Here is a 27,301-nt window from a genome sequence, read left to right as displayed (position 1 = left end):
ATTTCCTTTGCGACTTATATCCTTCGTTAGAGTATTGGTTCTTACCGGTCAAAATCACAAAAATTTAACTGGTAACTAAAACAAGGAAAAGTTCCCGGAATTCTAAAAAATTCCCGGATTTTTCCAGGTTTTCTCCTGGACGAAGAAATTCCCGGGTTTTTCCCAGATCTCCCGGATGTCCCGGGTCGTATACACCCTGCTGAGGAGAATCATGAAGCCCTATGACCAGCTGCTTTTGGGCACTTCAGCTACTGGTGGGTGTCATCTTTTCCACTAGTAGAGACCTGGAAAGGGAGGGACCCAAAGGACCCCTTCCTAGTGAGAGGAGCCGAAGAAGACTTAAGCTTTTCTGGCTGAGAAGTGGGGACAAATGTCCCCAATGGTTGGTGGGGCAGTGCTCCCAAGATAGGTGATGCGGAAGCAACAGGCAGGGAAGTGCCCCCCAGCATCAAGAGGGCAGGTGTGGTCTTACGGCTCAGAGTCAACTGGAATTGACTGAACGGATGGGGCTAGAACTGTTCTCACAGCAGCGAAGTAAGAAGATGTCATAGGTACAGGATGCAGGAGGTCAAATTTCCTCTTAGCCTCAGTGTAGGTCAGTCGGTCCAGGGTCTTGTATTCCACGATTTTCTGTTCCTTCTGGAGAATCCTGCAGTCTGGTGAGCAAGGGGAATGGTGCTCTCCACAGTTGACACAGATGGGAGGCGGGGCACATGAAGTATTGGGATGTGATGGAGTCCACATATTATGCTGGAAGTACATTGGGAAGACATATGCCCGAACTTCCAGCACATAAAGCATCGCATCAGTGGCTTGACATCACACCAGTATACCATCAACTTTATCTTCTCGGGTATGCGTCATCCTCAAAGGCCAAGATGAAGGCACCCATGGCTAACTGATTATCCTTTGGACCCCTATGTACGTGATGGATGAAATGAACTCCTCGTCACTCTATGTTGGCACACAGCTCGTCATCAGACTGCAAAAGAAGATCTGTGTGAAATATAATACTCTGGTGTGATGGAAACACAAAGATCCACCAGCTTGTCACAGGCGAGTAGTGCCCATGATTGGGCAGAGGATGCTGTTTTTATTATGACTGACCCTGATTGCATTTTGGACAATCCTGTCAACTCCCCCAACTTGTCCTCTAAATGCTCCACAAAAAAACTGAGGCTTCGTCAACATGAAGGATGCCCCATCAGCTCTCGCGTACGAGGTACAGGGGGGAGTAAGATCCACTGCCATCCTTAGCCTGGAGTTCCTCCCATGGTGTGGCCAGGGAGGGGAACAATTTGGGGTCATACTTTTTCACATTGTAGCTAAGACCTCGACCACTTAGAGACTGCTGGCATTGGGCCAGCAGCAAGAGATGACATAGTACACTTCCTTGCGTGTCGTCTGCCCTGATGCCACCCACTGCGACCAGGGGCCCTCCCAACGGGCGCTACCCAACCACAGCAAAGGCCACCTGTCAGGATTGCCATTGCCGGAGACCCAATGCCCCAGGGTGTTGGGCATCTACTCCTTGGTATAAGTGGGGAGTTAACGGTGCAGGCATCAGCAGAGCAATCCCTGTGTAGTCAGGAGGCTGCAACCAATAGGGTACATGGCGGCCCCACCACAACGGACTGGCTACCGTGCTGGATATCAAGTGCAAACAAGTCCATTATCACCATCAGCGCAAAAAACGATACTACACAGTCTATGGAGGAAAATGCACCCAGGAGGGTGACCTCGCCCAACAGCTGGAGAATGGGCAGAAGTGGAGATCCACATTGACGAAGGATGCGAGAGGTCTCAGTGCAAGATGCACCGTGTAAGGCGCCCTTCCCCAATTGACTTGCTCTTCAGAAAAATTTGGAAGAATGAAGGTCAAACTCTACAGGGGACCATCACATAAAGACCGAAACATGTGAGACTCCTTTAGTCACCCCTTACAACAGGCAGGAATACCTCAGGCCTACTGTAACCCCTGAACGGGCAGGGGGGATAGAGGGGGGCAGGGTGGGGGAGAGAGGGGGGCAGGGTGGGGGAGAGAGGGGGGGCAGGGTGGGGGAGCGAGGGGGGCAGGGCGGGAGAGAGAGGGGGGCAGGGTGGGGGAGCGAGGGGGGCAGGGCGGGGGAGAGAGGGGGGCAGGGTGGGGGAGCGAGGGGGGCAGGGCGGGGGAGAGAGGGGGGCAGGGTGGGGGAGCGAGGGGGGCAGGGTGGGGGAGCGAGGGGGGCAGGGCGGGGGAGAGAGGGGGGCAGGGCGGGGGAGAGAGGGGGGCAGGGCGGAGAGGGGCAGGGGGGTCAATAAGTACAAATCACTGTATGCATGAAAAAACAGAGTGATACAATTATAGAACTAACTTGTTCCACAACATAGCAAGAGGTCACAATTGTGAGCCACAGGATACTAAAATAACTTACTAACTAGCTTCATCATGTATTGCAGCAGCAGCAGCTCTGTGGCTTACACTGTGGTTAAGGAGGAAGAATTATCGTGACTTATGATCAGAAACACTAGTCTATTGGTTCCATTACAAACTGAAACACAATGAAAAAAAGTATTCTTCTGCAGCCACTGAAAACGAAAATTCAAAATATCAGGCATTGTGTCAAAAGTACTTCAAAAGCAAGTGAGCAATATTTGAGTAGTTCCACCATACTATCTAAAATGGATAGTTAAATTGCTGTAATTTTGTTTTAAGGTTTAATTTTCATGTGTAATTTTTGAGACTAATTATGTATGAAGTAAGATAATGAAAATTTGTAACATATAAATATATTAGACGGAAGACACTACATCTGGTAATACAGGCTCTACAAGTATAGTTTTGTAAACTTACTGTTCAATTCTTAGAGCTACTTTTAATCATAATTACTAATATCCTGCTCCAACTTTTACATTTTCAATAAGCAAAAGTTGAAGTATGGACTAATACTTTACTGCACTTCAACTTCACCCGGAAGGGATTTTTGGCTGCAGCCATGCTCGAACGGGAGTAAGATTCAAAAGTCAAGATCCTAAAACATGTTGGGCTGGCTAGTGACCCACAGCCAACTGTCCTGTCTACCTGCCAGATTATCCCAGAAGCAACCCGCGATGGCTCCACACTGCATCTTGACCAAGCAAACACGCAGTCCTTACCAGTCCAATTGGCTGCATCCTACTGGGTATTTCAGAACCTCCACTTTCATATCTTACTCCCGTTCAGGCATGATTGAAGCCGAGAATGCTTACCAGTCAGAGGAGGAAGGTACAGCAGTATACATACAGGGTGGTCAGAAACAGTCTGAAAAGCTCATAAGGATGTTGCAGGGCAGACTAAGAAACAATTGTTAAGAAAAAAATTCAATATGTTGCATCATTTCTGAGTTAATTAGTATTGAAGTTAGCCCTTATGGTCATTATGTGGGCAAATTCAAGCAGTCCACCAGAAACAGTAGCCAAATGTGTTCTTTGCTTTCCTGAAACCAAACAAGAGAGGGATACAAAAATTGGACATGGGATGGTAGTAAGGATTGAAGCTGAGCCAAAGGCTGAGCCGTCTCGTGCAATATCATCTATGCCATGAGAACAACTGAGACTAACTGCATCTGGCATGTCGTTTGAATTTGCACATGCTATGGCTTGATTGGCTAACTTCAGTGCTAATTTACTTGGAAATAGTGCAACATATTGAATTTCTTATTTCTCAACACAACCTACCCTGCAACAACACCCTTACAAGTTTTACAGGTTTTCAGCTTTGAATTTGTGCTTTCAGGCCTTAATTTTTGTATGAAAACATATTGTAGTCAGGGGTATTAACACAAATTTTCTAAACAACACTTCCTCCATTTCAAAATTCAGGTTTATACTGTTCTACTCAAACCATTTGTCGCTTCCATTTGGACCAACTCGCCTTATGGCAGACAATCATATGTTTATCTACATATTTGCAACCAAACCTCCAGAGATCTTTGTTAATCTTCTCATATTTTTGGGGCCACAGTCATGCGATAATGTTTGAACGATATTTCTGTCATTCGACTGTATAAACTTCTTTTTTTGAAAACATGTTTGCTACCTGTCTGCTGAACATTTTTGTGACTTTGCACTTATCTGCATTCTGGGACACCCAGTTCAATATATCTTGATGATGACTTCATTAACAAAATCCAATTATACCCAACACTGTTGTACTTGAAATAGCTTAAGGCCAAAATCATGATAGTAATATAAAATAAAGAATTTTGTGCAGTAAAATGGCAGAAGTATCATTTCGGTGTCTCTGCATCAGACATATCTGTTCATGATGTAACATTTATGAATTACTCATTAAAATATCCAAACAACATTTACAAATTTTAAGTACATGACTATGTTTCAACTTAAGCTAATGCCTATGAAATTTCTTTGGAGGCAATGGCATGAAATAAGATCAATATAAATTTTGACTCAGTAGTCAACGGCCTTGACACAGTGGTAGCACCAGTTCCTGTCAGATCACCGAAGTTAAGCGCTGTCAGGCTGGGCTAGCACTTGGACGAGTGACCATCTGGTCTGCCGAGTGCTGTTGGCAAGCAGAGTGCACTCAGCCCTTGTGAGGCAAACTGAGGAGCTACTTATCGAGATTTAGCGGTTCCGATCTCATAAACTGACATATGGCTGGGAGAGCAGTGTGCTGACCACATGCCCCTCCATATCCACATCCAGTGACGCCTGTGGGTTGAGGATGACACAGTGGCTGGTCAGTACCACTGGGCCTCTATGACATGTTCGGGTGGAGTTCATTTAGTTTACATGATAAACACACTCCTCTGAAACCTGTATGAGACAAACTGCACCATGACTTAAACACCTTATGAGTATCAGACACAGTTCACAGAACACAAAAACTGCACCCGACCTGTGACAACTATCTCACTAACAAGAAAATATGGAACCAAGCTACTCAACCTGTAAGAAATTAAAAACTCATTGCTTACATATGCTCATTCATTAATTGAGGACATTCGCAGATCCATCATCCTGTGGCAAAATCTACAGAGTGTAGGAATAGACAAATCTAAAGCTGAACCCCTAACTCCCGTCAAGGTCCAAAATTAGTATTTCATCACACTGATGCCCTTACTTGACCAACAAAACAGCACAAACATTCAGTTCCCTGAATAAACCCTTGGTTGGTGTGAACTAAACATTTTTCTTCATTATGCAGCCTTCGATACCGCAAGAAATCAATTGCACAGATTTGTTTGAAAGCTGCTGGACATGATTATATTACAATGCAAATGAACTACCTCATTTTCTAGTCCACTAATGTCCAAATTAATGGACATATTTCACTACTCTCTGACTTCCAGCATCTACCTGACAGCCTGGAAGCAGGAACTTATACACTGCAGTAACGAAAGTCATGTGATACCTCCTAATATTGTGTTGGACCTGCTTTTGTCCGACATAGTCCAAGAACTCTATGTGGCATGGACTCAACAAGTCATTGGAAGCCCCCTGTAGAAATATTGAGCCATGCTACTTCTATAGACGTCCGTAACTGCAAAAGTATTGCCTGTACAGGATCCTGCGCGTGAACTGATCTTCCCATTATTCATTATTATGGAATTCATGATGGGTGATCTGAATGGCCACATCATTGACTCGAATTATCCAGAATGTCCTTCAAACCAATCATGAACAATTGTGGTCCAGTGACATGGCACATTGTCAACCATAAAAATGCCATCATTGTTTGTAAACATGAAGTCCATGAATGGCTGCAAATGGTCTCCAAGTAGCCGAACATAACCATGATTGGTTCAGCTGGAATGGAGGACCCAGCCCATTTCACATAAACACAGCCCATACCACTGTGGAGCCACCACCAACTTGCACAATGCCTTGTTGAGACAACTTTCGTCCATGGCTTTGTGGGGTCTGCACCACACTTGAACCCTACCATCAGCTCTTATCAAATGGAAATCGGACTCATCTGTCCAGACTACAGTTTTCTAGTAATCTACCGTGCAATCAATATGGTCACAAACCCAGAAGAGGCACTGTAGGCAATGTCATGCTGTTAGCAAAGGCACTCGCATCTGTCTTCTGCTGCCACAGCCCATCGACACTAAATTTCTCCGCACTGTCCTAGTGGACATGCTCGTCACGCATCCCACATTGATTTCTGCAGTTACTTCACACTATGCTGTTTGTCTGTTAGTGTTGACAACTCTACGCAAACACCACTGCTTTCAGTCATTAAGCGAAGGTCAATGGCCACTGCATTGTTCGTAGTGAGAGGTAATGCCTAAAATTTGGTATCCTTGGCACATTCTTAACACCATGGATCACAGAATACTGAATTCCCTAATTATTTCCAAAATGGGGTGTCCCCCTCCAACTAGCATTCCGTGTTCAAAGTCTGTTAATTCCCATCGTGCAGCTGTAATCACATCAGACATCAATTCACATGAATCACCTGAGTACAAATGACAGCATTGCCAATGCACTGTCCACTTATACCTGGTGTACATGATACTGCTGCCATCTGTACTGTGCTTATCACTATCCGACGACTTTTGTCACCTCACTGTAAAATGATTATCCAAGTTTTTATCTAATGCTTTAGAATGTGTATTTCACAATAAGCTTACAATTACTTATCCTCAATAAATGTTTTAGACAAATGGTGGTCAGATTTCTGCAAAAAGTCACAGCCTGATGCCTTTGACACTCTACTTGTCAAACTCACAAGTCAAACTTTTTCTTTAAGCACTATGGAATGATGCTATTCATTCCTCAAATTCTACAAACAGTGTGTAATAAATGAAGCAAGAATTGACACTGGAAGGATGTCGTATCAGAAGTACCGCAATAAAGTCCCACAATAATTAAGGGGATAGTTTACACTCACAACAGCATTCTTATATTTTCCCCAATTGTGATGATTATGAAGTCACTGTTATTCTTTTTCCTATTGTTTGTGAAATTCATTTCAACTTTGAGTACCAACAACTGGTATTCTCTTATATGCTGTCCAGTTCATTCTACAATTCCAGATATTCTTCACTTTTAGCCAGTGGGGCTTTGTCATCTTTGAAATTTAAGATAGGTATCTATCTCCTCTAAACAACATAATTTATACAGTGCAATTTTGCCTTACATTATTCATAATACGAGCTTATCATTCTTAATTTTCAATTTTTATTGCTCCCACTCTTGATATGTACAGCACAATAATAAATGATTATTTCCACTGCACATAATATAGCTTTGAAAAGAAAATATCTTTGTAATTAACATTGTGTGAGGAAAGTTTTACAAGTAAGACATTATGGGTAAAAATATGAGACTTTCACTTCTCAACATTCATCACAAATAAAAGTGTAACATTAAAACCATTGCACAACAAACCTTAACCAAAAGCATTGCTGATCCTGGCTTTGAGACAGTAAGTGCAAACTTGAATGCTGCATAAGCTAATACCAATATATTCTCTTGATCCAGAACACGCACTCCAGTTGCATTCGGAGCCATATCACTCAGTATCACATCAGCTGGGCCAAAGTTGTTCAAATGTTCTGTAAGTTTCTTTTGAGTTGTTTGCTCAGTGAAATCATGACCACCCAGAATGATTGCACCATTGACAGGGTATATAGGCAGACAATCCACAGCAATTACATGTCCCACTGGCTGTTTTTCTTCTGAAACAAAAAGTACAAATATAAAAATCAGTATTCCTCACAAAAATTTGTTTGTTATGTTTTATAATTATGAGAAATTCTGTGGTATATGGTGTGTAACATGTTTCTATAGCACAAATTAAATTAACACAGTTTCAGCATTCATTGTATATAGCCACTGCAAATGTAACTCTCATGGCCAAGACAGTTCACTGTAATTTATGCCTCTTATCATTTAGCTCCATACACTGTTTCCTATAAATGACCTTACAATTACCTGGACTTTACACTGTATCTGTTTGAAGTGTTCTCATTAACTCAACACTGTTTTTTTTATGCATTTCATTAAAGTACAAGACTCAATTGGGATTTAACGCATTGTATGTTAGAGCAGTGTGTGACAAAGTAAGCTGGGATCTTTTTACTTTCTCTCTTGTTTTGCCATCTGCCTCCTTAAATTCATTTTTTATTTTTGACTAATTATCATTAACATATGTGAGTATAATCTGCATTTTCATTAAAAGAGAAAGGTTGGCCATCAGTTTTAAAGAATGTAACACCAGATCTAGCTTTGAGCTTAGTTTTGTGTATGTCATCAGTTTCCTAATTTATTTTGACTATTCCTAGTTAATATCTTTTGGTAAAGGGTGAAATCATTGATTGTTTCATAACTTAAATTCTATTGTTGATGTATAAACAAATATAAATTCTGGCATTCTTTAAGTATTTATTTGGCTCTATTTGAAAACATGTTAGCAAAGCCAGCTCTTAATTAATTCCAAAGCAATTATCCATTTTGTCAAAAGTGTCTTTTCTATAACTTTATCTGTTAATTTCATCATTTAAACAAATAATACAGCTTAAATCTCTCGGTAGAAGAAACTGTTAAAGAGAACCGCTTTCTTGGTGTATTCAGTTAATTTAATGAGTTATGTTTTAATTGCAGTTTCTGTAAGTTAAACATCAAACAATGTATAGTTTCATTAATTATTATTGTGATGATATATAAAGGTCGAATTTTTTGTCCCAAGACAGTCAGTCCACAGTCAATTTTCAGACAAGAAACGCATGCTGGTTAGGTCAACAACAATGCATCAACTTAACTGTGAAAGAAGTGTAACACAAATAGGCCATGTGTTACAACAATGACAATGTCTGTTCAATACATGCCATATTATTCTGAAAGAACTATGAGCTGTGGGGTTAGGTTTTTACTGCTCATAGATATTCAACAGTAAACTATTGTAGCAGTATGCTGATGTTTGCCTGCAACCTATTAATGAGGCTTATCAAAATTTGCCAATAGCTAACTGGCCGTATAACTGTAATATTGGGGAGGGGGGGTGAACAGTGAAAGTAAAGAAATGTGAAATGCAACTGTCAGCTACATCATTTACAGTAATTAGTGTTGAACTTCCACCCCGCATTTTTCAGCCAGTATAACAATGCAATATGTCGACACCAAGGGCTGTCAACGAAGTAATAAAGCAGGCAAACGTCGCAATTGTTTGGGTATCTGCACAGGTACAAAAGTTGCTGATGAATACTTACTCTGCAAATCCTGACAGTATTTTTATTTTTTTATTGTGTTGATAGCAAATTAAGTTACAACTAGAGCAGTTGTTGCATTATCAAGAACAAGAGAAGCAGCAGCAGCAACAACAAATGATGTTAATGCAACAAGTTGATCAATAAAAGAACCCAGTTTCATCTCCTACATCAATGTCATTGACAGTTTTGGTAGGTCTAAGGAGACTTGGGAAATTTATTTATGCTTTCCTGCAATCTTGCTGATCCCACCATTGAGTAAGCTTTATTACTGTTTTCTTGCAGTCAATGTTTTAGTGCAACAGGATCCAGAGCCATGATAAACTACTTGAATGAAACTAGTTTACTGCATTGGCCATTTGTATTGAACCAGATACTACAAGCTCAACCCTGGTTATGAGGTAAACCATTTTATTTTATGGCATTTTCACCTACTGTATACATATCATTTTATCTGTACTTACATAATGTTTAATTTTTATTTTAGTTTATTGCATATCAGGCCAATGATGCTCTGCCGATGAAATTATATGACTGTAACCCAAAACATGTGCTTAATGGGTCAAATATTGTAAGTGCTCTTTATATTCTGGTGACTATAATCATTGGTTACTTTGTACCTTGTATTCTAATTATGCTTTTCCTATATTTATGTAGCTGTACAGCTGAAATGATGTAATACACAAAATGGAAATAAAATAGACATAAAGAACAGCCTGTGTAAAAAAAAAAAAAAAAAAAAAAAAAAAAAAAAAATTTCTTTCACAAAATTCTTTTAATTATTTGTGTTAAGTGGCACAAAAATTACAGCCACACACTGACTCCAGTAGTATAAAATTCAATCATACTATTGATTTTTTGACCCAACCTTATGGTCAGCAAATACACAAGGCAACACCTTAATTGTAATTTAATCAATGTGCTAATAACTGTATGATTAACAGAGTGCTGACCACCAAGGTCTTAATTGTATATGCAATTTTTTGTGTAATGAATTCAATGTATCCTACACCTGCTTCGTCATCAGGGTATCAAGTGCCTACTGCATTGATGACACTACCTCAAATGATTGAGGAATGTAGTGGTCAGTCCGAAGCGGCAAGGGCTTCAGACTCAAGTTCAGTAGGGAGCAAGACTAGCTACAGCAACTTTAATGAGAAAGTCAGATTAAATTAGATTAGATTCAATTTTGTTCCACAGATCCAAAAAATGAGATGATTCTCGTGGGTGTGCAACATGTCAGTACCAACAATTCCCAAAATAGAAAGAAACTGGCAAAAGGCTGCCATGTAGACAACAGAATAGTAGTCAGTAATAAGCAGCCCATAATTTTAGTAGGTGTCATGTAGTTCACTGGCAGTGCCCCTTAACAATTTTGTTCTGGCATGCTGAAGAGTAAGCTTGAAATCAGCATCTGCAAAATAGTTTCAAACTGACTTGGGCACAGCCGTGTCACTCATCAATCTGGATGCACATTACGAACTATGCTCACTGCCACTCCTAGCCCCACAGTGGCAATTGACTGTTTATAGAAGTCAATCAGTGCTACTAAGAGGCCAAATCAGCATAGCTAAGTATAAGAATGTCTACAGACCACTAACATTATTAGTGAGAGCTTCCCCAATACTTGCAAACATTTTTCGGCTACATGCAATTTCGTTGTTTAGCTTCCAAATCAATGAGCAAGATAAACCACTCTATTTAATGAGCTGCATGTATTGTGCAGTTATTTGAATCTTTGTCGGCCTGTGCAAAATTTTTCATTCATGTGCCGTTATAATCCCAAGTCCAGCAACATTTTTGTCATGCTCAAACAGTAACTTTCGTAATGCAGATTCTCTCAAAACAGAACTTGATTGATTACATGCCGTAAGTGCTGTCACCCCTGCCTTGTCAATCAATGGACTAACGCCCATGATAGTCATTAAAAAATGAATTTTTGGGAGCTTCACAGTCAAACTTAATGCACAGGATAATACAGATTTATATCTGGTTCTGCATCTGGATGACTTGCTGGACAAGTAAGATGGAGGCCACTACTATTCAAAAATCAATTTAGCAGACACATATTTGCATTTGCTGTTAGAAGTGGAAACACAAAAAATACCTGTGTTCAATGTAACATTCAGAATCTACAAATATAAAAGATAATTATTTGAAGTCACAACTGCTTCAACTGTTTTTCAAAAGTATTTATCGCATCACATCCAAGGGATGCACAGAGCCTAGCTATATGGATGGCATCGGGCTTCACACTGACAACACAGGGCACTTCAACACCATAGACAAATTCCAAGTGACCAAAAGTTTTAAAGAACCGAATTGATTTATGGTTAAGCTCCTGCTTTTGTTGTTGAACAAACAATGAAACAAAGGTGTCAAGTTTGTGCAGTCTGTGGCCTGTCACAAGATAATAATGCTACGGAAATGGTGTGTGAAACCTGTACCATGCCTCACGGCATTTAGGGTAACGCTTGTGACAATACAGTGTTGGTTTGGTCCCATACCACAAAAAAGGCAGCAGAATAAATCAACTGGTTGTCTATATCTCCACAACATTATCAGTGGTGCAATTCAATAACTCCCGAGTGAGGAGGTTTGCTTGCTCTGGATCCGGAGGGCTATGCCGGCGGTAGTGTAGCCACCAGTAAGGTCACCCATGCAGGACAGGCCAAAGCGGAGGAGCCAGACAAAGTGAGTCCCACAATGACCTATCATTAGCCTGTCTCCTATCCTATCCTATCCTAAACCTCTTCTTTTTTCCTTACCATTATCAAACCCTTGCCAGGGATACGGCGAAATCCTTAATGGCAGCTACGACCGAGGAGAACATCTTTGGTACGGCAGCTGGCGGAGGAGGCACCCTTTCCCTCCTAAAGGCAAATGAGGAGCGGAACAACTGCCTTGTGGTGAAGAGGGATCTTCAAAGGCTGAGGGAGTAAACCCTGAAAGAACATCCTCAGATGCGTTAGGCTTAGCAGGCCAGCAGATGAGAAAAAGTTGTTACTGCTTTCAAATCAAAGAACGAGCCTTGGATTAAAAATACTTAATGTAGACAGCACTTCTTGTTCGCCTAGAACAAATGACAGCCCTTCACAGCCTGAAGAAAAACCAAGGAACGCAAGAAGATACACTAAACAAAAAGCCAAAAACAAGTTGAGCGTGGGAACATTAAATGTAATAACCTTCACAGGAAAGACTGAAGAGATTGTAGAAATGACGGACAGGAGAAATATTCATATCCTTGGATTGAGTGAGACCAAGTGGAAGGGAAAAAACTCTAAATTGCTGAGAGGTGGGTACAAATTATACTGGCAGGGTCACAATAAAGAGGCAAAAAATGGAGTGGGGTTTGCATTTCACAAAGACATTGAACCAGTTGCAGATGTGAGCTTTGTAAGCGAAAGGATACTTGGAGCAAGAATGAACTTAGGAAAGAATAGTTTTACTATACTCCAACGGTACGCACCTCTGCAAGGGTGCAGTGAGGAAGAAAAAACGAAATTACTAAAAGACCTGGAAGACCAAGTAAGATAATTGGGGGTCTGAATGCTCAGATTGACATGGATAGAAATGGATATGAGGAGGTGAAGGGCCCCTTTGGATACGGAACACAAAATGACAAAATGTTGAGAGTGAAGCAATTCTAAATCTGTGCTACGGTATATTGATAAGTTTCACTTATGGACCGTCTGACAGCAACTGAATAAAACACAATTTTAGTGCCATACGCGTTTCGCCTTTATTTTCTGCAAGGCATCATCAGTGGCAGGTTGCGTAGACAGTTTCTTACATATTACGCTCTTGTTGCATTTTTCGTGTTGTTCTTCTTCCTATGAGCGCCAGTTTGCTGTTTTTTCCACATTCCACAGCACTATGCACTGAACGCTTGTTTTAATGCAATTTTTTGGTTTCTGTGCATAAGGAATTATCTTTTAGTGAAGAATACATTCTTCAAGAAACGAGATAGCCATAAGATTACCAGATATGGCTGGGATGGCAAATCTAAGACAGTTATAGACTATTTATTAACGGACAAATTATTTGGAGCAAAAGTAAGGGACACTTAAATCATACCAAGTGAGCACTTGGATAGCGACCACAGGTTACTAGTCGCTGATCTAAATTATAAGATGAAAAGTTTGAATGCTGTAGAAAGAATGCCAAAAATTAAGTAGTGGAAGTTGACAGAAGAAGAAAATAAGAAAAGTTTCCAAAATTTAGTAGTACAAAAATTGCCCAAAACTGAAAGGGGTAGTGGAGAGGAAGAGTGGAACCTATTTAAAACAACAATAGTTAACAGTGCTGTGCAGATATGCGGCAAAACAAAGGGTAAAGTGAAAGACAAAGAAACCAGTTGGTGGAACGATAGAGTAAAAGATGCAATTAAAAATGTAATCTGGCAAAGAAAAACATGGAGTTTGAAAAAAGAAATCAGAACCAGGGGCTGGTACCAAAAGATGAACACAAGGTGACAACACTGGAGAAGGAATACCAACAAAGGAACTTCAAGCAAAGAGAACTGTGAAAGAAGAAAAGGAGAAGAGTTGGGAAATATTCACCCAGGAACTAGAGCAGGATAGCAAAGGGAACCAAAAACTGCTATATGGGTTATTGAAAAGTAAAAGATCTGACAGAGAAGACATAAAAGCGATTGAAACAGAGGATGGGGATATTATCAGGGACATGGAAGGTATCAGAGAAGAGATGAAGAATTATTTTGAAATCTTATTGGATGGGGAAGGTGCACAAGAAAGGAACACCGAAATCATTGAATTAAAGAAAGAGCAGGAGCCAATCTCTTGGTTAGAAACTGAGAATTCCCTGAAAGAGATGAAAAGTGGGAAGGCAGCTGGAGTAGATGAGCTAACAGCGGTTATGATTAAAGCCGCAGGAATCCATGGAATACAATGGTTACACCGGGTGCTGGGAGTGATATGGAAAGAATACAAAGTGCCGGATGAATGGAAAAAAGGAATAAAAATACTATTGTTCAAGTAAGGTAGTAGAAAGAAATGCACCAACTACCGAGGAATCACATTGCTTTAAGATAATGGAAAAGGCCATAGAAAAAAGATTGCAGAAAATTCTAGAACACCAATTAGAGGAACAACGGCATGGGTTCAGAAGTAATAGGGGAACAATAAATCTCATTTTCTTCCTCCGTCAGTTAATGGAGAAATACTGGGAAAAACGAAAGGACTTGATAGTAGTATTCGTGCATTTGGAAAAAGCATATGACAGTGTACCAAGAGATGAAATATGGGAATGCTTGAGAAAACAATGCTCCTGATTCATTAAATAAAAAAGTCCAGGTGCTGTAAAATGGTTGTGAGATCAGTGTACAAGTAGGAGGTGGAAGATCAAAATGGTTTAAGACAAAGAGAGGTCTTCAGCAAGGCAGTTCGCTCTCCCCTTTACTCTTAATTACACTTATGGACACAATCTTGAAAGAAATCAAGGAAGAAGAAAATGAAGAGCTCAACGCTTTTGTTTTTGCTGATGACATCGCAATTTGGGGAGAGACAGAAATGGAGGTTCAGAGGAGATTAGATTACTGGAACACAAAATTTTAAAAAATTCAAGTTAACTGTGAGTAGGAACAAGACAGTGGCAATGAAGATGAGCAGGACACCCACACCTTGTCACATCATACTGGAGGGGGAGTAGGCTGAATGTGTGAAAAGCTTCAATTATCTGGGTAGCATCATATCACGTGATGGAAGTTTCAAGCTAGAAGTCTTAAACAGAATAACAAAAGGATCTAGCTTCTTCCACCAAGTACGAAATCTAATCTGGGAAAAGGAAGTCCCTCAAAGGGCCGAACAGACCATGTATAAAACTTATCTCCTGCCAATAATGATGTATAGTCTGGAGGCCTGCGTCATAAATAAGAGAGAAGAGAATCAAATACAAGCATGTGAAATGAAGTTCCTTAGGTCAGCTCTACAAAAAACTAGGAGAGACAGAGCCAGGAATGATTATGTAAAGGGAGACCTGCAGGTGACATTGACTACAGAGGAGAGGATGTGTGCATTGAGACTGAAGTGGTTCGGTCATGTGAAGCAAATGCACCTGACACGAACTCCACACCAGTATTTGGAGAGAAGGTTCCAGCAAGAAGACCAATTGGGCAGCCTAGAAATAGATGGACAGACCAGGTTAAAGAAGATCTCAAGAGGAGAGGAGTAACATGGGATGTAGTGGAGAGGGAAAAGCTATACCAGGAGAGAAACCAATGGAGGCATATCGTTCACAAAGTCCCTACCTGGCTCGCTGGAAGGAAATCCTGATGATGCTGCTGCTGCTGCTGCTGCTGCTGATGATGATGATGATGAAAACTGATCATAGTTTATGGCCACAATTAATTTCACATTTACCATTTGGCTTTAACCCATTACTGGCCATTGTCCCTTTTTTTGGGACGCGTATATTTTACTTATTTCTACATAAGCAATGGATCTTTTCGCCTTTATTGTTGCACCTGCAGGTTCAACAAACTGCTACAATGCCTGTAAATGTAAAATAAATAACTTTTTTCTAAGTACTTCACGTCAGGAAAATTATAAACTTGGCAATTTTTTGTTCTCGCACTCGGCAGCACTGTATGTCTGCTGGTAGTTCCTGGACGGCAATGAGCTGTGATTTAGTTGTCTGGGCATGTTTGTTATGAACATATGGATGTCTGTGTAAGATTAAGTATACTTCAGATTTTTTCAAGTAAGTGCAATATCTATATATTTTATGCGTCCCAATAATGGGACAATGGCATGTTACACTATCATTTATTGTTGATATGCCCTATTCTTGTATACACATATTATACAGAGAAGAACTGCATTTTACATTCTTTATATCTGCTTTTTTTCATATTCTATTCAAATTTTACGATTCCAACAGGATAAAAACATGCCACGTGGACTTACACTTGAAGAAATTCTAGCAGAACTAGAGAACCATCAAGAGAGTGATGATGAAGATGATGACATAGAATTAGTGATTATTCCACCCGATGCAGATGTAATAACAGATGAAGAAGACATTGTCGAAAATGTACTGAACAATGAGTCTGTTGTACAAGATGTAGCCGGTACTTTAGAGCTCATAACAAGCCGAGATGAAGCTAATGCTACAGTTGTACCTCCAGAAGCCAAAAGAAGGAAAGCGTTAGGAGATGGAGCAGAAAGTGGTACGTTATCTACAAAAAAATATAAATATAAGTGGTATAAATATCAACCCACGTACACAAACACTAGTGAACCACGGAAGAGCAACGAACATTATGTTGCGGAATGTCTAGCAAATAAGACAGTGCCCCAGGTGTTTGAGGTATTTTTGCTGAGAAGCTAATAGATACTATTATTGAACAAAGCGAAATCTATGCTTGCCAACATAACAAAATAAATTTTCTGCTAACCAAAGAAGAACTACAATCATTTATTGGCATACTACTTCTGAGTGGTTATCATAAGCTTCCCCATGAGAATATGTACTGCGAATAGGCTCCTGATGTCAGTCTTTCTTTACTCTTCAACTCCATGTCAAGAAATAGGTTTCGGGAAATAAAGCGATTCATTCATCTCAATGACAACTCCAAAATAGACAGAAACGACAAGATGTACAAACTGAGGTTGTACTTTGAAATGCTGAAAAAGGAATTTGGTAAATTTGGCGTATTTCATTCAGAACTCTCAGTTGATGAAATGATGGTACGTTATTATGGCAAACATTCACCTAAAATGCTTCTGAGGGGAAAGCCTATCAAATTTGGATATAAAATTTGGTGTCTTACATGTTCCAATGGCTTGGTTTATATTTTTCGCCATACTGTGGCAAGACTGATAACAAACAGGAGCCTTTAGGTGCAAGGGTAATAAATGAACTAACCAGCATGATTCCAGAATCAGAGTATCCGAATTATAAGCTATTCTTTGAAACTTTTTCACCAATGTTGACACACTGATCACACCCGTAAAGAGTAAAATGAAAGCTACAGGAACAATAAGAGAGATCCGAACTAATGCATGGCCTTTGATTGACTCGAAAAGAATGGCAAAAGAAAAGGAATGAGGATTCTATGACTACATGTTTGACAAAGATAACGAAGTTCTGGTTGTGAAATGGAATGACAACACGCTAGTATGTGCAGCGACAAATTACAGTACTATTACTCCTGTGAGTTCTACTAAAAGATACTCACGGGCAAAGAAAAAGGAAATATCTGTTACAATGCCACATCTCATTGAAGAATACAATGCCCATACGGGTGGCGTAGATCTACTGGACAAGCAGATATCACTTTATAGGACGAGGATAAGGTCAAAGAAATGGTGGTGGCCATTATTCACACAGATGATAGATATCTGCATAATAAACACATGGCATGCATACCAAATTGCTAACTCTAATGAGAAGCTCTCACCTTTGGATGTCCGACAAAGAGTAGTGACGTTTTACCTATAAAAGAAAACAGGATCAGTACCCAAATGCAGAGGACCACAAGGAAGTAAATAGAAGGAAAGACGGGTGAGCACAGATGTACGACTAGATCCAGGAAATTATTTCATTGTGCCAAGTAAAACACAGAAGAGATGTGCTTACTGCAAGAAAAAAACAACAAAAATTTGTGATAGGTGCAATGTTGGTGAAAAAAAGTGTTTTGCTTCATTTTATACTGAATAGACATTCACTAATATTAAAACATTCTTTATTTATTGTTTGTGTTGTTTTTTACAATATTATGCATGGAGAATAAGGTTGTGAATTTGCATAGTGCATTTGGCCAATGTCCCAAAAATGGGACGGTCTGTAGTTTTTGTTCTAATAAACTGAAAATTTTCAAAACAACTTTTTATTCAATTAATCACTCAGTGTAACGTATTTATGTATAAAAGTTTGCAAAAAATTATCCGATAGAGTTTTGGCCAGTAATGGGTTAAATTCCATTGTATTAGGAATCCATGTAGTAATGGTATCACAAATATCGTGCCCTATTTTCTGGGAGCTTGGAACAGGGACTGTTTTAATACTGAAACAACATTATCTGTTTATTATTTGTATAACCCAAAAAATGTGACATACTGTTCAGAGGAAGATGATGATCAGGAAAACAGTCACCTAACTTTAAAAAGAAAGAGACTCTAACAAGGACAATGAAGCAGTTAACAATGGGGCAAGCAGCAGCAGCAGCAACAACAAAAAACAAAATTACCATCTTCTTGTAGTCAATGTTTTAGTGCAACAGGATCAACAGCGATCATAAACTTCTTGAAAGAGATTAGTTTCTTACATTGGCTTTTTGTACAGATCTGTGGTCTAGGGGTAAAATCTTTGATTAGTAACAAAAATGTCCTTGGTCACGGTTTCAAAACCTGCCACTGCTTGAATTTTTATTAATAATTAGCATTGGTGATCGAAGACTTCCAGCATAAGAAGTCACCCTCATTCTACAAATGACCTTGTCAAAAAGATGGGTTGGGAAACTGCCCCTAAAGGTGGAATAATCAGCAATGATCAATGGCGTGAGCTTGGACATGCCACCTGTAACTGAAAAAGTATCATGATGATCTCTCCATTGGCAAAAGATTCCAGAACAGTTCCCCATTCAGCTCTCCAGGAGGGAACTGTCAATGGGGAGGTGACCATGAGAAAAAGTTTGAAAAACCAACGAAAGGATAATGTTCTAAAAGTCAGGGCATGGAATGTCAGGAGCTTGAATGTGGTACGAATGCTAGAAAATCTGAAAAGGGAAATGAAAAGGCTCAATCTAGATGTAGTATGGGTCAGTGAAGTGAAATGGAAAGACAACAATGGTTTCTAGTCAGTCGAGTATAAAGTAATATCAACAGCAGCAGCAAATAGTATAACGGGAGTAGGATTTGTTACGAATAGGAAGGTAGGGTAGAGAGTGTGTTACTGTGAACAGTTCAGTGATAGGGTTGCTCTTATCAAAATCGACAACAAAACAACACCAACAATGACAGTTCAATTACACATGCCGATGTCACAAACTGAAGATGAAGAGATAGAGAAAGTATACGAGGATATTGAAAGGGTAATACAAAGGGAGATGAAAATCTGAGTTATGGGGGACTGAAATGCAGTTGCAGGGGAAGGAGTAGAAGAAAAGGTTATAGGAGAATATGGGCTTGGGACAAGGAGTGAGGGAGGAGAAAGACTAATTGAGTTCTGTAATAAATTTCCACTAGTAATAGCGAATAGTCTTTTCAAGAATCACTAGAGGACAAGGTATACCTGGAAAAGGCTGGGTGATATGGGAAGATTTCAGTTAGATTACATCGTGGTCAGGCAAAGATTCTACATTTAGACAATCCATTGCAAGGCATACCCAGGAGCAGATATAGACTCAAATCACAATGTAATAGTGATGAAGAGTAGTCTGAAGAGATTAGTCAGTAAGAATCCATACGCAAAGAAGTGGGATACGAAAGTACTAAGGAATGATGAGTCACACTTGAAGTTCTCTACGGCCGTAGATACAGCAATAAGAAATAGCTCAGTAGGCAGTGCAGTTCAAGAGGAATGGACATTTCTAAAAAAGAGCAATTACAGAAGTTGGAAAAAAAACCATTGGTACACAGAAGATAAATGCGAAGAAACCATGGCTAACAGAAGAAATACTTGAATTGATTGATGAAAGAAGGAAGTGCAAAAATGTTCAGAGAAATTCAGGAATACAGAAATACAAGTCACTGAGGAATGACATAAATAGGAAGTGCAGGGAAACTAAGACAAAATGGCTGCATGAAAAATGTGGAGAAATCAATAAAGAAATGATGGTTTGTTTTGTTTTGTTTTAGAGTGGAAAAAACAACTGAGGTCATACATGCCCAAGTCAAAACTATAGAACACAAACAGAGAGATTTGGGAAATGACTATATGTCAGTCCTAAGGGACAGAATAGGAGACATCTAAACAAGGCATGTGGGAAAAAACCATACAAAAATGGAGATCCAAAGCTAAAAATTAAATGGCCTTCACCATATCTCTTCGGCGGATAAAAAGTAAAACGCAGGCGACAGCCCGCGTGTCATTTGCTAAAATGGCTCATAAATCAGATGGCAAACCCAAAATGGAACGTACATTGGTAAAAAAAAAAAAAAAAAAAAAAAAAAAAAAAAAGCATTCCAGCACGTAGTGGTGGACAGTTAAAATTTGGGCACAATGTACACAAAGTGGTGGGGCAGCGCCACTGAGCAAATGACGATGGCTAAAAAGGCAGTGCCCAATACGCAGGTGAGTTAAAATAATCTCCTCCCGGCAGGAGGGCTGAGAGGAGGCGGCGGGAGAGGCTTAATAAGCCGAAGCATATCCCCGTGAAGGGAGGATCATTGGCGATGCCAAAGGGACACTACCTCCTGACAGACGACAACGCAGAGATCATCGGAAGGAATAGCGGTATTTGCGGGCTGAGGTACGAGGAATGCAGCCTTGGCAGCAGTATCAGCAGCCTCGTTTCATGGCAGACCAACATGACCAGGGACCCACAGAAACATGACATTGGCTCCACTAAGACTGAGCAAGTGACAGTTTTCCTGGACCCATTGCATTCACTGCACTAAGGGATGAGCAGTGTACAGCGCACAGATACTTTGGAGGGTGCTGAGTGAGTCTGAGCAGAGGACACAACTGGGAAGGCTGTGTCACCAGACTTACTCCATGGCCTGATACAAGATGAAAAGCTCGGCTGTGAATACTGAGGAGTGGGGTGGAAGCCAATATCGAAAGACGCAGGTGCCAATGATGAATGCACACCCGACCCCATGGTCAGTCCGAGAGCCACCAGTGTATACAAAGGTACTAGCGCTAAGTTCCACGCAAAGGTTGTGAAACTGAAGGCGATAGACCGAGGCTGGAGTAATGTCCTTAGGAAGCAAACGATGACCAAGGTTAACATGGGCCACTTTACGAAGCCAAGGTGGTGAAGGGTTCACACCCACAGGGAAAGCTGCAGGTAGCTTGAAGTTAAGTCGCTGTAGCAAGTGGCTAAAGCGGACTCCAGGAGGTAACAGAGAAGAGGGACGAGCCCCATACTGATGATATAAGGAATCATCGCAGAAGGAAGCATAGGAAGGGTAGTCACGCATGGCAGACAAACGGCTTGCATACTTGCAAAGGAGAAAGTCATGGCGGTAGGACAGTGGCAGTTCAGCAACTTCAGCATACAGACTCAACCGGCTGGTGTAAAAGGTGACCGTGGCCAAATGGATGCCATCTTGATGGATAGTGTTGAGACGGCGTAAAAGGGATAGGCATGCAGATGCATAAACAAAGCACCCATAGTCCAGTTTCTAACGGACAAGGGACCTGTACAAACGGAGGAGGGTAGTTCGATCGGGGCCCCAAGAAGTACCATTGAGGACATGTAGGACATTGAGGGACTGCGTACAGCAGGCTGACAGGTAAGAGACATGGGAGGACCAAGAGTGTTTCCTATTGAGCATGGGCCCCAGGAATTTCGTAGAGTCAACGAACGGAAGGGCACAGGCACAAGATGTAGAGATGGTGGGAGAAACCATATGTGACGCCAGAAATTCGTACAGATGGTTTTGTCAGTGGAAAAGCGAAAGCCATTGACGATCCTCAAGGAGTAAAGATGATCAAGACAGCACTGAAGATGCTGCTCAGTGAGACAGGTCCATGGAGAACTGAACTAGATGGTAAAATCATCGACAAACAAAGAGCCGGAGATGCCATTACAGTGTTAATGGCGATAGCAAAGAGGATGAGGCACACCGTTTACCTGAATAAAGGTGTCTGACAAAGCAGAACCCACATGCACCTTGAAAATTCGCTCTTGTAAAAATGCCCGAAGAAAACAGGGCAGGCACCCATGGAAGCCCCACGTGTAAAGAGTACAGAGGATACCAGTTCTCCAGCAGGAGTTGTAGGCCTTCTCCAAATCGAAACTCATGTCCACAGCCTGAGATTTCCACAGAAAACCATTCATGACATGGGTGGACAAAGTAACGAGATGGTCAACTGCAGAACGCCGCACTCGAAATCCACACTGTGTGTTCATGAGTAAATGGCGAGATTCGAGCCACCACACCAGCCGGGCATGAATCATACGTTCTATCACCTTGCAAACGCAACTGGTAAGAGAGATGGGCGGTAGCTAGGAGGAGGTTTTTGTCCTTACCGGGTATAGGTATGGGTATGACTGTGGCTTCACGCCAGAGTCCAGGAAATGTGCCCTCAGCTGGGATGCGGTTATATGTGTTGAGCAGAAAGTGCTTGCCCACATTCTCCACTCATTTCCAATGGATAAAGGCAGGGTGATAATGAGAAGAGCTCGAAACTTCCGCAAAATGGTGGGCCAAGGTGTTGGAGATACCAACAGGATCCATGATGTCATCGGCACCTACTGTCAGGCCAGAAATGGGGGAATGGATCTTGGTTCCACAGAGCCATTGGAGGCTGGCCCACATGACAGAGGACAGTGTGTAACTTTTAAAAGAACTTGTGAATGAAATCCAACGAGCTCTTTTGCTATCCGAAGAACTTGACAACACTTTGCACGCATCTGTTTATAATGAATGCAGTTTTCCAGCGTAGGGTGGAGGTTAAAAATATGAAGAGCACGTCTCCATGCATTAACTGCATCACGGCAAGCCTCAGTCAACCAAGGGACTAGGACACGGTGTGGTAACGAGGAAGTGTGAGGAATGGAACTTTCTGCAGCAGTAAGGATATCGTTGGTGAGATAGTCCACCTGGTCATTGCAACTGGGGATATCTTGTTCTGCGAAGGTTGACAGGGAGGAGTAAAGCTGCCAGTCAGCCTTAAAAAGCGGCCATTTGGGCATGCATGTGGATGAGGTAGGAGTCAGCACATCGAGAGCACACGGGAAATGGTTGCTCGAGTAGGGGTCAGAAAGAAAGGACCATTCAAGATGATGGGCAAGCTGGGCAGTGCAAAAGGATAGGTCCAAATGGGAATAGGATAGGTCCAAATGGGAATAGGTGTGTGAGGAGTCAGAGAGCAAAGTGGGTGCACCAGTGTTAAGGGAGAAGAGGTTCAGTTGGTTAAGAATATCAGCCAAGAGGGCACCTCTCTGGCAGGTCCTGGGAGAAACCCAAAGGGGATGATGGGCATTAAAGTCACCGAGTAGCTGACCAAGAAGCTGAAGGAAGTCTTCCCTGGTGACATCAAAGGGTGGAGGTGCATAAATTGTACAGAGGGAGAAAGTCAGGTGGGGAAGGAAAAGGCGAACGGCAACAGCTTGAAGATGGGTAGTCAGGGAGATGGGTTGACTATGAAGGTCATCCCATATAAGCAGCATGATGCCCCCATGAGATGGGATGCTGACCTCAGAGGCAAGCTCAAAACAAATCGGTAAGTAATGTGGAAGCTCAAAGTGGTCTTGAGGGCGTAATTTAGTTTCCTGAAGGCAAAGTACAAGGGGATGCTGCGATGCTAGAAGCAGCTGTAAATCCTCTTTGTGGGACCAAAGGCCATGAACGTTCCATTGGAGGACAGTCACGAGAAGGAAGAGATGTAGGGGTGACAACTCCATGTCTGCTGAGGGACAGCCAGTGGAGAGTCGCTACTACAGGGCACAGAAGCAGGAGGATCCTGCTCCATGGGGTCCACAGAAGCATCGGCGTGCTTGTGCGGCTGGTTGGTGGAGTCCAACGCTGAAAAATGGTTGGTGGTGCACACTGGTGAGACAGAGGCTGGCCGGGCTAAGTGACCACATGGTGACACTGTCGAGCAGGATCTTCGAGTTGGTGAAGGGATGACCATTTGTCTTTAGCGGACTTCAAGCCCTTCTGGTTAGAGGAAGACTTGGGTGTTGTTTGGCAGGAGGGATGGAGGAAGTCTTCTCGGGAGTACTCTTCCTGTCCTTTCCTGCCTGCCAGTTGTGTAGTGGGTAGCTTCGTCCCTTTAGGCGAGAGTTTGACAGTTTGTTGCACAGCGGGACGGGGGGGACGGCAATGCTACCTTGACACCGGGTGACTTCACAACCTTAGAGCCAAATTTGAGGTCGCATGTCTGCGTAACCATGTACCTCATGGAGTGAAGGGTAACAAGAACAGAATTATAAGTGCCAGAAGGGAGAACACAGGGTTTGTGGCTAGCCAGTAACTTGCAAGCTACTGGATAAGGCACTTTTTACTTTACCCACATCTCTTCAACAGCCCATTCGTCTAGATACATGCAACAATCCCAGGAGGAGGCAGCATGGCCACCATTGCAGTTGATACAGCAAGGAGAAGGAGCCAGACATTCGCCCTCGTGTGCATCCCTGCCACATGTTACGCATTTGTCTGGGTGTCGACAAGACGTTTTAGTGTGAGTGAACCAATGACACTGGTAACAGCACATCAGATTCGGAATGTATGGCCTGACTATGGTGATTTCATAGCCTGCTTTAATCTTGGATGGCAGCAGCACCCTATGAAAGGTAAGGAAAAGAGTGCGGGTGGTCACCAAGGAGGACTCTACCTTTTTCCTTACACGATGGACAGCAATGACACCCTGATCAGAGAGGTAAGACTGTATTTCAGACTCGGTTAGACCGTCAAGCAGCCTAGTGTAAATTACACCACGGGAAGAATTCCAAGTTCTATGTGACTTGACACGAACGGGTAGCCGCGGAGAAGTGAGGCAGCAAGTAGTAGTTGTGCTTGAGCTTCAGAAGCCGTCTCCAAAAGCAAAGTGCCATTCCATAAATGAGAGCAGGATTTCACAGGGCCAGCAGGATTTCACAGGGCCAGCATCAACACCTTTCTGAATAGTGAACAGATTGACCGTGGTGAAGGACTGACCGTCATCACTATGTGATAACACAAGGAACCGTGGTGCAGCGGGAAGGGTATCCGAATCAGTAGCCTAATTACATTTACGTTTCATCGACGTCGATGGCGAGGATGAGTGACTCAACACGACGAAATCCACCATGACTGCCAGCTTCTCTGACGGCACGGTCCTTCCAACTGGGGGCCCCCTTCACAAGGGGGCGCACCCGCCTTAGGTGATTGTTCACATCTCAGGTCACACCTCGCGAACACCTGATGTAGGGACGAATGGGCAATCTGGGAAGGTTACAGCTCAGGCAATCACCCCTCCCTGGGCCTGGTATGTGCAAACCCTACCTGTCGACCCGGGGCTGGGAATTACACATTACCCAGTCACTTTTTACACGTCAGACTCGTGGGCCGGGCTTCAGGAGCGCACAGGGAGGAAGAAAAAAAAAAAGAGGATCCTCAAATGCCAAAGCAGAGTAATGAGAGCAGAAAGGAAAAAAGGAGCCAGAAAGAAAGTTGAGACTGTTCACAGGTCAGCAACAGAATGCAAAACATTCCCAATAATACCCCAGATATGTTCCCCAAGGGAAAGGAAAAAGAATAGCAAGAGGATAGACATGCAGCATGGAAGGGAAAAAGTGCTGCAAAGGCTGGGGTCCCGTGGTAGCCAAGCACGAACCTGCCAAAGAGTGGTGAGCCCCCTGGGCGAAGAAAGTAATGATGGTTGGCAGCACTGACTCAGCATACAAGAAAGTCAAAACAACCTTCGATGAAATTAAAAGCAAGGGTGGTAACATTAAGAGAGCAACAAGAATTCCACTGCGAAATGCAGAGGAGAGAGCGGATAGGTGGAAAGAGTACATTGAAGCCCTCTATAGAGGAAAGATATGTCTCATGTGATAGAAAAAGAAACAGGAGTTAATTTAAAAGAGATAGGGGATCCATAATAGAATCAGAATTTAAGAAAGCTTTGGAGAACGCAAGTTCAAATAAGGCTGAAGGGATAGATAACATTCCACCAGAATTCTTAAAATCATTGGGGGAAGTGGCAACAAAACAACTATTCACATGGCTGCCTGGAATGTACGAGTCTTGTGACATGCCATCCGAGTTTCAGAAAAATATCATTCACACAATTCTGAAGACTGCAAGAGCTGACAAGTGTGAGAATTATCACACAATCAGCGTAACAACTCATGCATACTCCAAGTTGCTGACAAGAATAATACACAGAAGAATCAAAAGGAAAATTGAGAATGTGTTAGATGACTATAAGTTTAGCCTTAAGAAAGGTAAAGGCTCCAGAGAGGCAATTCTGACACTGCGGTTGATAATGGAAGCAAGACTAAAGAAAAATCAAGACCCGTTCATAGGATCTGTTGACCTGGAAAAAGTGTTTGACAATGTAAAATGGTGCAAAACGTTTGAAATTCTGAGAAAAATAGTGGTAAGCTATAGGGAGAGACAAGTAATAATAATAGAGCCAAGGGGGAATAATGATAGTGGATGACCAAGAACGAAGTGCTTGAATTAAAAAGGGTGTAAGACAGGGACATAGTCTTTCACCCCTACTGTTCAATCTGTACATCGAAGTATCAATGATGGAAATAAAAGAAAGGTTCAGGAATGGGATTAAAATTCAAGGTGAAAGGATACCAATGATACGATTCGCTGATGACATTGGTATGCTGAGTGAAAGTGAAGAAGAATTAAATGATTTGTTCAATGGAATGAGGAGTCTAATGAGTACAAAATATGGATTGAGAGTAAATTGAAGAAAGATGAAAGTAATGAGAAGTACCAGAATGAGAATAGTGAGAAACTTGACATCAGGATTGGTGGTCACAAAGTAGATGCAGTTAAGGAATTCTGCTACCTAAGCAGCAAAGTAACCAGTGATGGACGGAGCAAGGAGGACACCAAAACCAGACTAGCACTGGTAAAAAGGGCATTCATGGCCAAGATAAGTCTACTAGTGTCGAACATAGGCTTAATTTGAGGAAAAAATTTCTGAGAATGTACGTCTGGAGCACAGCATTGTATGGTAGTGAAACTTGGACTGTGGGAAAAACGGAACAGAAGAGAATCAAAGCATTTGAGATGTGGTGCTACAGATGAATGTTGAAAATTAGATGGACTGATAAAATGAGAAACGAGGAGGTTCTGCACAGAATCAGACAGGAAAGGGATATGTGGAAAACACTGACACAGAGAAGGGACAGGATGATAGGACATCTGTTAAGACATCAGGGAATGACTTCCATAATACTAGAGGGAGCTGTAGAGGGCAAAAACTGTAGAAGAAGACAGAGATTGGTATACATTCAGCAA

General features: G+C 41.8%; 1 protein-coding gene across 1 annotated transcript in view; it reads right to left on the bottom strand.

Annotated features, from left to right (window-relative positions):
• Positions 1 to 27,301, bottom strand: part of LOC124776705 (rRNA methyltransferase 2, mitochondrial) — a 70,966-nt gene that overhangs the window by 13,972 nt on the left and 29,693 nt on the right. Inside the window, exon 3 of the mRNA XM_047251816.1 lies at positions 7,381 to 7,670. Coding sequence (XP_047107772.1) covers positions 7,381 to 7,670 — 290 coding nt within the window. The remainder of the gene's footprint in view (positions 1 to 7,380; positions 7,671 to 27,301) is intronic.

This window comes from Schistocerca piceifrons, chromosome 2 (genome assembly GCF_021461385.2).
Source record: "Schistocerca piceifrons isolate TAMUIC-IGC-003096 chromosome 2, iqSchPice1.1, whole genome shotgun sequence".
Classification (NCBI taxonomy): Eukaryota; Metazoa; Arthropoda; class Insecta; order Orthoptera; family Acrididae; genus Schistocerca; species Schistocerca piceifrons.
Note: the sequence above shows the minus strand (reverse complement) of the source record. Positions and strands in the feature narration are given on the sequence as shown.